This window comes from Prionailurus viverrinus, chromosome B2 (assembly GCF_022837055.1).
Source record: "Prionailurus viverrinus isolate Anna chromosome B2, UM_Priviv_1.0, whole genome shotgun sequence".
Classification (NCBI taxonomy): Eukaryota; Metazoa; Chordata; class Mammalia; order Carnivora; family Felidae; genus Prionailurus; species Prionailurus viverrinus.
Genome location: NC_062565.1, coordinates 42,389,172 through 42,403,395, shown reverse-complemented (window position 1 = coordinate 42,403,395; position 14,224 = coordinate 42,389,172). Strand labels below are relative to the sequence as shown.

At 37.9% G+C, this 14,224-nt stretch overlaps 1 protein-coding gene across 2 annotated transcripts in view; it reads right to left on the bottom strand.

Moving 5' to 3' along the window:
- CDC5L (cell division cycle 5 like) overlaps nt 1–14,224 on the bottom strand; it is a 47,744-nt gene that overhangs the window by 14,207 nt on the left and 19,313 nt on the right. For both annotated transcript variants that reach the window (XR_007152216.1, XM_047859070.1), the window contains exons 9-13: nt 10,974–11,122; nt 8,782–8,944; nt 6,334–6,498; nt 3,243–3,323; nt 2,712–2,954 (exon numbers count right to left, since the gene is read on the bottom strand). Coding sequence is in view for 1 of the 2 variants with exons in the window: in XM_047859070.1 (XP_047715026.1) it covers nt 2,712–2,954; nt 3,243–3,323; nt 6,334–6,498; nt 8,782–8,944; nt 10,974–11,122 (801 nt within the window). In the remaining variant the exon portion in view is untranslated. The remainder of the gene's footprint in view (nt 1–2,711; nt 2,955–3,242; nt 3,324–6,333; nt 6,499–8,781; nt 8,945–10,973; nt 11,123–14,224) is intronic.

Below are 14,224 nucleotides of genomic sequence, written 5' to 3'. Positions count from 1 at the left end.
AATTTAAAACTTTTATCTACATTACCTCCAAACACCATTAACACGTTACAAAGTAGCTGGTATTACTCTCTTATTAAAGATGATGAAACTAAGGCTCAGAAAGATTAAGCAATTTTTCAAAAACACATCACACTAGTAAAGGCAAGACAGGATCATGCCCCAAGCTGAATGGTACCTTCGCTTGGGTGTGCTCCTTCCACTCTACCAATTCCTCCATACACTTCAGACTTCACAGAATTATGAAGGGGAACCAGGCATTTATTGCTTCTGATACATGCCTTTTTTCTCATCTGAAGAGATGCCCCTGACATTGCCAAAGAATGAGATGGGGGCACAGATCAAATAATAATGGCTCACACACCAGCTTTTACTTTACTAAAGAGAGTTTAAGATGACAGAATGAGGAGAGATAAAGTTGGACAGGCCTGGGTACATATCATACCTTTACCATTTAAGTAGCTGTCTGAACTTGCTTAACATCCCTGAGCCCATTTCTCATCTGTAAAATGAGGATAATACCCACCTGACATGTTTGTTATCAGAATTAAATGATAAAACATACACACAGAGTGTGGCCCAACTCGAGACCCAAGGACTCCACAAGCATACCACATCAACTTTTTCCAGCCCTTTGCATCCTGGCTCAAAACTGACAACTATCGTTTTGTGCCTTAAAGAAAGCTTTCGATCATTCCAGTACATCAAAGACCAAAATATATAATAAAATCAAATACAAAAACTTAAAACAACGGAAAATCATGTCTATAGAAGATAAAGAACGGATACTTTTAAACAACATCTCTGAGAAAATAACAAAAACAAACCAATTTTAACACACTTAATGAAAACCCAACATTTCATAGTAACAGAAATGGTGTTTCACTCCAAAACTGTACACAGTAAAAATTTACAAATTCAGCTCTTATGATTATTAGAAGACAGTAGTACTAAGTTATCTTTAAATTTTTTTTTTTATGTTTATTTATTTTTGATAGAGAGACAGAACACGAACAGAGGGACGGGCAGAGAGAGAGGGAGACACAGAATCTGAAACAGGCTCCAGGCTCTGAGCTGTCAGCACAGAGCCCGACGCGGGGCTTGAACTCACAGACGCAAAATCATGACCTGAGGTGAAGTCGGACGCTCAACCAACTGAGCCACCCAGGCGCCCTACTAATTTATCTTTAAACTGCCCATAGAGAATGTGCTCACTAAGTAAATGCTGTTTCAAATTCATTTGGAACAGAGAAGAATATAAATACATAAAATAAAATATGAAAGAATATTTAAACTAAAAAAAAAAAAAAAAAAAAAAACTAGGGCTGCATGGGTGGCTCAGTCAGTTAAGCACCCAACTCTTGATTTCAGCTCAGGTCACGATCTCACTCATGGTTCATGGGTTTGAGCCCTGCATAGGGCTGCACACTGACAGCAGAGGCTGCCTGGGATTCTCTCTCTCTTTCTCTCCTCTCTGCCCCTCCCCTACTCACCCTCTCTCTCAAAATAAACTTAAAAAAAAAAAAAAATTCAAACTACTTTGTAATGGTTTCCAATAATTCTAAAGCACTACCTACAACTATTATTTTTAAAAGTTTTATTAGAATCGATTCCCCACAGAACCTTCTGTTACGTAACAATGTGATCCTTATTTCAGGTTTCCATACACACAGTAAATTTCTCAAATCCCATCTTCCCCTATTTTCACTTTAAAAAGAGGAGACTGTTCAAGTATGGAGTTCAGAGTGTAATTCTCAACCCCAGTCCAATGGTAAAATGTGCCTGCCACAAGCGTAAGCATTCAACAGATGTCAGTTTCCTATCATACTTAGTAAGAGTAATTCAAGGTTACTCAGAAATCAGGGGCAAACTGTCCTTCCTTTCTCTAATTTCTAAAAATCCTTCAATAAACATGTATTACTTTTGCAAAAAGGATAATAGAAAGCAAGAAAAAAATACAGGTAAAGAGCAGGAGAGAAGACAGAAAAAAATATATATATATTGTAGGGATTCTCTCCCCAAGTATTCAATAACCCATTCCAATCAACAAGTCTATAACTGCCCCTCAGGGCTAAGGACTAAAGAAATAAGACTAAAGCTAATGACCACTCTGCTTCCAACCATGACACCAACTGTATTCTCATACCATGGAACAGATTTCTATTTGCAATCACAGCTGTTTGCTCTGTCAGAACAGAAAAATCAATGCATACGGAGGAGGAGGCAGGACAGACTTTATACAAGAAAATGTTCCTGCATTTCCTTATCTAAAAAGATAGTGGGAAATGATTTAAGGGAAAAAGATTCAGTAAACCGTATTTCTTTTCTTTGAATAGGTGAAAAAAACGTTTTTTACGCATGCCTGCTTTTTCATATTAATCTAAATAAATGAGGTTTAGGTATTAAAGGTATTCAATTCAACTCAGAAGTAGCAGAGTTAAACACAGAAAATAGCAATTTGCAGCAAATGTCCATGAGGCATACACCCATGAAACAAAACACCTTGCCACCTAAGCCAGTGTTTACCTGGAAAAGGTCTGTCACTGAATGAAAAGGGGGGGGGGGGGTGATTAAGTAGGTCTTCTGCATAACACTTACTATGAACATTTATCTCCTAATCATGAAATTCACTTGTTTATAAATAACAGAATGAGAAAAGACAGTGTTTGTCCATGATACACAGTATTTAATGAATACTTTATAATCAATGATACCTTTTTCAGCTCTTCTTTGGAGAATTTTTCGTAAGGGTTATGTTCCAGATAGGCAATGTGCTCTGAATTATTAGTACCAAATCCTACAGTTTTTCCTTTTTTATTTCCAGATGGTTCATAAGGGTGATGTAGAAGGTCATAATGAAGCATTGTGATCATTTCTTTTTTGATTAGTTCTTCACTTTTTTGTAAATCTGTTAGAGGTGGTTCTACATTTAAGGGTCTTAGAATAGTTTCATTTACCTAAAATTTTAAGACAAGTACAATTACCAAACATTATCACTCCAATGCTGATGTTATTACTTGTTCTAGCATGAATTAAATAGTAGTTTTACATTTTCAAAAGAATTTTGCTTTCCTTCTAAGGTCTTATTTGTACCAGCAAAACATTTTACATTATATCTGGGAAGTGCTTTACTATATTCCGAAAGAATATAATATTTTGTTTCACAAACTTTGTGAATGATATAAAAGCATCAATCACATAAGAAGAAACTCAAAACTTCCTAAGCCAGAAATTCTAATACTTACTTCTGATGGTCTTGGCAAATCTTTCTGGACAGCTTTGTGCATTCGCTTCATTTCCTTTACACGCTCTGCCTCTCGGATAGCCTAAAAAAATTATTTTTATATCCATTATTACAGCTATATGGTATTTGCCACATTTCAATAAAGTTGGAAACATGTATAAGAACATGTATGTTCAAGAGTTAAAGCTGTTGAAGTCTGTGTAAGTTTGTAGAAAGGTAATATAAGGCAACAGAAATCAGTCTATTCATTCTCTCATTACAATACAAACTAAGAACTGCCAACAGCTACTAGAGCATTCTCCAAGTTTATGTGGCTCCATCCATCAGATAATCATTCTTTTCTTGTTTAATTTGGAATTCTAATAAAAATCCTAGAAGAGAGCATAGGCAGGAATGTCCCTGACACCAGCTGTAGCAACATTTTTCTAGATATGTCTCCAGAGGCAAGGGATATAAAAGCAAAAATAAACTATGGGAATTACATCAAAATAAAAAGCACAATGAAGAAAATAATCAACAAAAGACAACCTGTTGAATGAGAAAAGATATTTGTATACAACATATCCAAGAAAAGGTTAGTATCCAAAATATATAAAGAACTTACACATCCCAACACGAGAAAACAAATACTCAGTTACAAAGTGGGCAAAAGACATGAACAGACACTCTCCAAGAAGACATCAAGATGGCTAATGGACACATGAAAAGATGCTCAACATCTCTCATCATCAGGGAAATACAAATCAAAACTACAATGAGATATCACTTCATACCTGTCAGAATGGCTAAAATCAAAAACACAAGAAAGAACAAGTATTGGCGAGGATGTGAAGAAAAAGGAACCCTTGAGCACCAGTGGTAGGCATGCAAACTGGTACAGTCACTGAGAAAAACAGTATGGAGGTTCCTCAAAAAGTTAAAAATAGAACTACCCTACAATCCAGAATCACACTATGGGGCATTTACCCAAAAAATACAAAAACACTAATTCAAAGGGACATGCACCTTTATGTTTAGAGCAACATGATTTATAAGAGCCAAACTACAGAAGCAGCCCAAATGTCAATGGATTGATGAATGGATAAAGAAGTTGTGGTGTGTATATGTGCGTATATGTATATACCTATAAAGATAACGAAGATGTAATACATACACACACACACACACACACACATATATATGTATATATATATATACATGGAATATTACTCCACCATGAAAAGGAATAAAATCTTGCCATTTGCAACGACATGGACAGAGCTAGAGAGTGCAATGCTAAGTGAAATAGTCAGAGAAAGACAAATACTATAAAATTTCACTCATATGTAGAATGTAAGAAACAAAACAAACCAGCAAAAGAAAAAAAAAAGAGAGACAAACCAAGAAACAGACTCCTAACTATAGAGAACTGATGGTTACCACAGAGGAGGTGGGTGGGGGGGATGGGTGAAATAGGTGATGGGGATTAAAGAATGTACTAGTCATGATGAGCACTGGGTGAGGTATGGAATTGTTTTTTGGGTTTTTTTTAATTTTTTTTTTTTTCAACGTTTATTTATTTTTGGGACAGAGAGAGACAGGGCATGAACGGGGGAGGGGCAGAGAGAGAGGGAGACACAGAATCGGAAACAGGCTCCAGGCTCTGAGCCATCAGCCCAGAGCCCGACGCGGGGCTCGAACTCGCGGACCACGAGATAGTGACCTGGCTGAAGTCGGACGCTTAACCGACTGCGCCACCCAGGCGCCCCAGGAATTGTTGAAACACTATACTGTACACCTGAAACTAATATCACATTGTATATTAACTAAATTGGAATTAAAATAAAATTTAAAAATTTAAATAATCAATTGGAATCCTAAACTTAGAGGGGACTCTTATTTGTTCCTCCTGCAACACAACCCTCACTTCCACCCCAAAAGCTACTGATTTTTAATTTAAAAAACTAGCCAATGTGTCGTTTCCTGATTCTTAAATCACAAATAATGTAAGTTAACATATTAGAATTTCAAGGCATTTCTGAGAGTAAATGTAAGGCAAAGTAACTAAGAAAACTAAACATAAAAAGTAATATCCTGGGGGCACGTGGGTGGTTCAGTGTGTTAAGTATCCAACTCTTGATTTCACCTCAGGTCATGATCTCATGGTTCATGAGTTCAAGCCCTGCACTGGGCTCTGTGCTCACAGTGCGGAGCTTGCTTTGAGGTTCTCTCTCCCCATCTCTCTCTCTCTGTCTCAAAATAAATTAACTTAAAAAATAAAGTATTATCCTGTACTACCAACTAAAAAGCACATTCAGGGGCACCTGGGTGGCTCAGTCGGTTAAGCGTCCGACTTCAGCTCAGGTCATAATCTCATGGTCCGTGAGTTCAAGCCCCGCGTCGGGCTCTGTGCTGACAGCTCAGAGCCTGGAGCCTGCTTCGGATTCTGTGTCTCCCTCTCTCTCTGACCCTCCCCTGTTCATGCTCTGTCTCTCTGTCTCAAAAATAAATAAACATTAAAAAAAATTAAAAAATAAATAAATAAAAATAAAAAGCACATTCATGTTGACTTCTCTCTGAAATACGTTTACATTGATGCTATTCACACTCGAGTCCCATGAAATTCCATTTCTAAAATTATCCTAGACGTGCCTGGGTAGCTCAGTCAATTAAGCATCCGACTCCTGATTTTGGCTCAGGTCACGATCTCACAGTTCACGAGACTGAATCCTAATTTGGGCTCTGTGCACTCAACATGCACTTGTTTTTAAGACTGATCAATAACACCTTTTCTTGGCTAGAGTGAAAAGCAATGTCTAAAAGAACATTTATGTGTATTTTAAAGAAGCATAATAAATTTGACAGGAAGTATTTAAATTATGTACATACACATATACATACACACATTTTAAGACTGCCTATCAAGATATTCTTGTATATTATTAATTACATGAGTACGTATTATTAACTATGTTAAGCAATTTAGGGTAATTTCCTTTTTCAGATATTGAAAAAACTTTTAAATATGAACACATTTAATGACCATTCTTCATTCTTTCAGCCTACTGACACAGTCAGCGACTTCACACTTCTTTTCTAGCACAATTACCCACCTGCTTTCGTGCATCCACATCAGCAGCATCTTCAATGTAAGTATCATCTATTTCACGGTCTTCCAGCTCCTTCTCAGCATTTTCTGGCAGAACAATCTCAAAGTCATTCTTAGGGGCAGGGAGGCCCAACAATCCTAAACGGAGATGCTCACGAGATTCTCTTTCCTGTAGAAAAAAAATTGATCTTCTCAATTCATACATCTTAAGTATTCAACCTCCATTCTTAAGAGTTTCTAAAAAATAATTAGCCTAATTTTAATTCTAGAAAAATGATCCCTAATTTCAGAGCTGAGACAAGTTTGTTTGATTTCTATCTCAGTTTCTTCTCTAAATTAAGATCAAAAACTCTGATTTGTGATCCGTAAAGTTACTCTCGGATATTCTAATAGAAGGTTTGGGAATTATCTCTGCAGGGCAGAAAAAAATCCTTTAGAATTTCCATTTAAGGAATATATTTCTGACCATGAAATTTAATAGCAAATGAAAGAACAATTTCAGAAGTCAATTTGTTCTTGGACTAATAAAATCTAATCTGAAAAGATGCCTGAGTTTTTGTGTGTGTTTATTTTTAACAGAAATTACCAAATCATGGGGTGCCTGGTTGGCTCAGTCAATAGAGCATGTGATTCTCGATCTTGGGGTTTTGAGTTCAAACCCCACACTGAGGGTAAAATTTACTTAAAAACAAATTAATTAATTAAAAAAAGAATAAGAAAGGAAGAAATGACTAGATCATATGATGACCAAAGAATACAGTCCACACTTCCCAAAAGAAACTGCCTGGTACCCAAAGTTTTCCCCAGTACATCCTTGGCTTACCTTTTATTCCCCATAGCTCCATTACACGTATGGTAGGTGTGAGGCCCAACCAGATGACCTGCTATGTCCAAAATACACTCCATGCTTACTCATTTTGTGGCCTCTGAGATAGCCCCCACCTCTCCTTCTGAGCATACCTCAACGAAGGTTTTCCTAGTACCCACCCAACAAATGTGATTATTTCCGTCTTTGGCCCCCCCAAGCATGTTGGTTTTACACAGAAAGCTTATTTTGTTCTTACGTTACAATTATTTGTGGACTTGGTTTAGCATTGTCAATCTCTCCAGAGTATAAACTTCCTTAAGACAAAGGACATCTTTACTCAACTTTAGATCCTCTGAAGTCTCCAAATCAGCGCTCTGCACACATTAAATTCATTTGTTTAGCTATTATGTAGTCATTCACAGTTGACATTACTTGATATCAAGCTGGGCATTAAAAAAATTCTAAACTCGGGATGCCTGGGTGGCTCAGTCAGTTAAGCGTCCAACTTCAGCTCAGGTCATGATCTCATGGTTCGTGAGTTCAAGCCAGCGTCAGGCTCTGTGCAGACAGCTCAGAGCCTGGAGCTTACTTTGGATTCTGTGTCTCCCTCTCTCTCTACCCTCCCCAGCCTGTGCGCTCTCTCTCTCTCTCTCTCTCAAAAATAAACAGTAAAAAAAAACACTCTTTTTAATAAAAAATTCTAAACTAACCAAATCTATACACTAGGTTAGAATTAATTTGTAAACTAAAAACAGGTATCACTGGAACTCATTAAAAAAAAAAAGAAAAAACTCACAATGCTTTTCTGTGGCATCATATAAGACCCAAGAGTGACATAAGAAAAGCAGTAACATGGGCAGAAACAAAACTGTGGCTTTTATGATTATCTGTCTGTATCAGCTTGCAAAATATACAAAAGAAAACTTCACTAAGATAAGCAATAAACATCAACTTAATTTGGCTTTGAGATCTAGATAGTTCTTCTAAAAGTCTAGAGCAAACAAGAATCAAGGCTCAAAATCTAATTTATGAGGCATTCCAAACTCACAATCTGTTTTACAGAAGTTAAAGAAAAAAGAGTGCCATTCAAGAAAGTAAACTATTAATTAGTAAATGATAAAAAATAAAATCATATGACATACAAGGAGAACTACTATCAGCATAATCAGTATTCACAAACACATTAAAAATTAGTCAGCTTAGGGGCACCTGAGTGGCCCAGTCAGTTGAGCATCCGACTTCAGCTCAGGTCATGATCTTATGGTTCATAGGTTCGAGCCCCACGTCAGGCTCTGTGCTGACAGCTCAGAGCCTGGAGCCTACTTTGGATTCAGTATCTCCCTCTCTCTCTGCCCCTCCCTTACTCACATGCTCCCTCTCTCTCTGTCAAAAATAAATAAATATTTTTTTTTTAATGTTTTAAATTAAAAAAAAAAAAAAAAAAAAGAGTAAGTAGGCTTAGGAGACCAAAAGGTTCTCCTTCTCAAGTTCTATAAATCATTTTCCTTTTCTGGAATCCATAGGTGTACAGTTATCTTAAAGTATATGTAATATGCACCAACAAGGGAAAATATTTTAATACAACGTCCATGAGATAGAACAGTTTAAAAAAAAAAAAGAATATTAAAGGGATTTGACATGTACCATCTGCTTCACATAAGAGGGATCACTGTAGTCTGCCATTCCATCCTCGGGATTAATGTTTAACTTGTCTCGAAGAGGAGTTCTACCCGGGGTGGAGTTAATAACTGGTTTGGGAGTTGTCCCACTGCGGGGAGTCAACCCTTCAGATCCATGAGAAGGAGTCCTAGAAAGACAGAAATTCCAATTAATAAAAGTGCCAATTTTATCTGGATCGTGCTTCCAAATATTTTTCACATAAATTATTTTACAAAGAAAGCATGAAAGAAACTAAGATTGCAGAATATCTGTCTTCCTACCTGGTTTTAAGTGAGATCTCTATGTTGGAGTACAAGTTTAGTTCAACTAACTTAGTATTTACACACAGTATTTTTATTTTAATGACTTCAAGTAAAGTTATTACATTTGACATTTTCTTGCCTTGCTAAACTAGGCCCACCAAACATTATTTCAACCTTTTCTTGATGCATTGTGGGGTGGCTAAGAACATACCATGGGCAGAGGGCAGCCATAATGCTCAAAGACCCCTAGGAAATTGTTTATAAGTTCACAATAGTGTCTTCATCTTATCATTTGCCCCTCACCACCAGTAGCTGCTGGCTAGAACACCACTATCATAGGTATGCATTCACTTCAGTGGTTCCTCCTTTACGTTCTGTTTGGAAACTGAATACCATGTCTACATATGAACAGTTCTGAGTGAGGGCCGAGACTCTCTTAGCAATAAATAAAATCCACAGACTTTGCAACTGATATCTTAGTTGTTCAAAGCCTGTTTTTGGTTGGTTGCTTGGTTGGTTGGGTGCTTACTTCCTATACCTTAGCTCTGTTCCAGACAAGTGATCTGCCAGGCAGATGTTCCCAAAGGTGAGATGAGGTGTTATCAAAAGACAGGGTCCCTGCCCCCAAGGAGCTTACAATCTAGTTGAGAGACAAGACATACACAGGGAAAGAAGGATTAGGCTCTCTTACAAGCCCTGCAAAAGTGTTAAGTTGTATATTAGGATTTGGCTGCCAATGCTTCTTGATCCTGCTGTCAGGCACAGTTGTAACAGTTTGAAACACTCCCATTCTAAATAACCAGTACGAGGATATATCCTAACACTGAAAATTAAAAACGAACCTAAAAGATTTCCAAACTTAAAAGCTCAAATTTCATTTTAATATGACCTGCTTCTACAAGGTTTCTATCTAAAAAATTCCTCTTAAAAAATAGTAACTTAAAAAAAAATCATAAACAAAGACTGAACTCTGGACTCTAGTTAATGATAAGCACAAGAAAGTGTTAGAAGTGAAACGGACTGAAACCTGCAACTTATTTTGAAAAGCACTAAATAATTAGATGGACTGACAGATGGATGGATATGTGAAAATGTTAACAACTGTAGAATCTAGATGGTGAAATATGGATGTTTGCTTTCCCATTCTTTTAACCTCTCTCAATGTTAGAAATTTTCAAAATAAAATGTTGGGATATGGGGCATCTGGGTGGCTTAATCAGTTAAGCATCTGACTCTTGTTTTCAGTTCAGGTCATGATCTCACAGTCATGAGATCAAGCCCCACAAAGGGCATGGAGCCTGCTTAAGATTCTCTCTCCCTCTCTCTCTCTGCCCCTCTCCCACTTGCTATCTCTCTCTCTCTCTCTTTCTCAAAAAAAAAAAAAAATGTTGGGAGAAAAGCAATAGTAACACATACAGATAAAGGACTACAATTTTTATAAAATTCAACAAATGATCAAACGAACAATGGACTGATTTGTTCTTTTAAAGCAGATAAAATGGGGGTGCCTGGTGGTTCAGTTGGTTAAGCGTCTGACTTCGGCTCAGGTCACAATCCTGCAGTTCATGAATTCGAGCCGCATGTTGGGCTTTGTGCTGACAGCTCAGAGCCTGGAGCCTCTTTCAGATTCTTTTTTTTTTTAATTAAAAAAAAATTTTTTTAAGTCAATAAATCACATAAAATGTATTCAGAAAAAAGGTGATAGCATCAGAAACTCTGAAAAAAGAAGACAGTTCCATACAGTAATAACCAATTCCTGGGTATTATTATGTTATTTACTACCACGAGTGAGAAGAAATCAAAAAGTCATGTTAAATACTTATTTCCATTCTCTGTCAACATTACTAAAACAAACATGTTGTCCAAATCCTTGAAGTTTTTCTAAAACAATAAAGATGTATTCCTTTACAATACCTGAATGGGGTAGAAAGAACTGTGTTTGGAGTCTGTACAACCTGCCGCTGTGGAGTCACACCTGAGAAGTCGCTCTCATGCAAAGGGGTATTAAGTCCACCTTTCAATGGGGTGTCCACATTGGTCAGGGCCATGAGGTTCTGAGCTTCCTGATAAACAAAAAGGTAAAGAAGTGTGTTTTAACAGTTCAGCCAGAATAGCCGAATCCTCTCTTCTGGTCCTACTATATAAACCTCAAAGGAGACAGAATTCTTATACATTTTCTTAATGAACATCAACAGATAAAATGAACTCGCCATGACAGAATTCAATACTTCCATTCCTCTGTCAACCTAACACAGCAGATCAGAAGTTTTGGAATAAAATTTTAAATATCAAAAAATGTTTTAAAATGAAAGTATCATGACTCAAAAGCTTCTATTACCTGTGCCAAATCTCTTTACAATCATAAAGAACTAAAAATGGAAATTTCCCAACATGAACTTAGGCTAAATGTCAGAATACCCAGATTTTAGTCTGGCTTTATCACGAACTCTCTCCAGTGTTCATTAGCCCTTCTGACTCTCAGTTTCCTCTACTGGGAAGTTAAGATACCTCTAACTGGCCAGTCCAATCCACTTCCTGAGAAAACTCATGAAGGCAAATTCCTTTCAGAAGTCTTGTCCTCTTTAGGCAGGCCTGCCAATGTTCTGAAGTCTTTAGTCCCTCTGCCACAACCCTGCAGCACTTACTACTATCACTGCACCCACAATCTCCTAATCCCCAACTCCGGGCCTGTGAAAGACTACATCTTCCAAGATAATGACAGCCATATCTCTCATCTTATGTGCTCTTCTTAGAATCCAACCTTGATACTCCTCCCATCATGAAGTGGAGGTCTATGTCCCCTCCTTTTGAATCCAGGTGGCCTTGTGAATTACCTGTAACTAACAGAATGCAGGAAAAGTGACACAGCTTGACTTCCAAGGCAGGGTGAGCAAACATACAGCTTCCTACCACACTCTTTACAACACCCCTAATGGAGCCTTGAGACACCATGAGAGAAGTTTAACTGTCCTGAGGCCACAGGCTGAAAGAAAGCGCAAGCTTTGGAGAGGCCACATGCAGATGCATTCCCCATTCTCAGGTGAGGACCCAACCCACAACCAGCATCAACCACCAGTCATGGAAAGAAGATGATTCAAGTCCCTATGTGTCAAGACACCCCCCAGTGCTGAGTCTTCCTAGCTGAGGCCCTTGACATCATGGAGCAGAGACAAGCCATTCTTCCTGTGCCCGGTCCGAATTCCTGACCAAGAGAGACCATTATCATCAATGACATGTTTTAAGCCAGTAAGTTTTGGGGCAAAATGAAGATAACCAGGGGCACGTGGATGGCTCAGTTGGTTGAGTGTCCCTTGACTTCAGCTCAGGTCATGATCCTAGGGTCATGGGATTGAGCCCCACATTAGGCTCTGTGCTGAGCATGGAGCCTGTTTAAGATTCTCCCTCTTTCTCTCCCTCTGCCACTCTCCCCCGCCCACTTGTGCACACACTCTCTCTAAAAAAAAATAAATAAAAATTTAAAAAATAAATGAAGATAACCAGAATAAGGCTTATTCCATTATCCATTACTCTGTTCTTAATTCATGGAAAGAACCTTGAATTTCACACTACCAAAGTCCTGTGTGTGTTCTTTTTGCTAGTCCAAATACAAAACACTTTCCCCAACTAGGCTCCTAAAAGTCTGGCCAGCTTTATACCTTTGGGCAGAAAATTGGAAGCTACTTTTCTCAAGAATCTGACTAACCCAAAAGATGTAGAATACTGACATCAAGAATTTGCCAAAGAAACCCAGCAGACAGTTCAGCCTACAGGGAAGCCTGGAGTTGAAGGAGCCTTACCCACACCTAAAGAGCTTCTAGTCTACTTTTAACTGCCCTGCCCTTAACCCCTAGATACAGGCAGAGAGCCAAAGATCAAAAGATATTTGAGGAAACATCCAATATGAAAAACAGAGAACAAAAGAAACTTAAATACTATACAGGGAAAAGAAAACATAAAAATAAAACAAAACCATCATTAATAGCTTCAGAGAAATAAGACAAAATATTCACTAAATGAAACATTTAAAAACTGAATACATTTTTTTAAAGAGCTCTTAGAAATTAAAAATGTGATTGTAGAAATTTAAAAACCGAAAAATGATAAAATTCACAGAAAATCTCCTAGCAAGAAGTCAAAAGGTCAATTAAAACAGAAAACCAGAGAGGAATAAATAAGAAAATTCTTATTTTATTTCATAAGAGAAATAGACCAATGAAAGGGAGGAAACAAAATTTTCAAAATAACATCCTAGAACTGAAGGCCAGGAATCTCCAGAATGAAAAGATCACGAAGTTCCTAGCGAGTGATTGAAAACAGACCCACACCAAGAACTATGCATGTGAAAAAGAGATCATATTAGCTTCTAGAGAAAGGAAAAAACGGCTAAATGGCAGAGATCTCAATAGCTATAATAGAAGCCAGAACACACTGGAGCACTGCCTTCAAAACTGTAAACAAAAACCATTTCAATCTGGGAGCACCTGGCTGGCTCAGCCAGTGGAGCATGCAACTCTTAATCTCAGGGTCATGAGTTCAAGCTCCACGTTGGGTGTAGAGTTTAAAAGACAAAAAAAAAAAAAAAGATTTCAATCTGGAATTCTATACCCAGTTATACTATAAATAGACCAATAATTCACAGCTATGCAAGGTCTTAAAAATTCCATCTGCCATGAACCCTTCCTCAGAAAGTTATTGAAGGAACTTCCATAGCTTCAGTAACCTTTCACTAACAGACATAAACCAAAAAAACCAAAGACATGGGAGCCAGGAAAGAGGTGATCCAAGAGACTTTCTAGGGTGCCAGTAACAGGAAATCAAGAGAACAAGCTGTAAACAAGATCTAATCGTCCAGGGGTATTTGGGTGGCTCAGCTAGTTAAACACTGACTTCAGCTCAGGTCACGATCTCATGGTTAGTGGGTTTAAGCCCCAAGTCAGGCTTTGTGCTGACAGCTGGGAGCCTGAAACCTGCTGTGAATTCTGTGTCCTCCTCTCTCTCTGTTCCTCCCCCATTCATTCTCTGCCTCTGTCTCTCTCAAAAAAAAACATAGGGGCACCTGAGTGGCTCTGCTGGTTAAGCGTCCAACTCTTGGTTTCAGCTTAGGTCATCATCTCATAGTCTGTGAGTTCGAGCCCTGCATCAGGCTCTGTGCTATCAGCACAGAG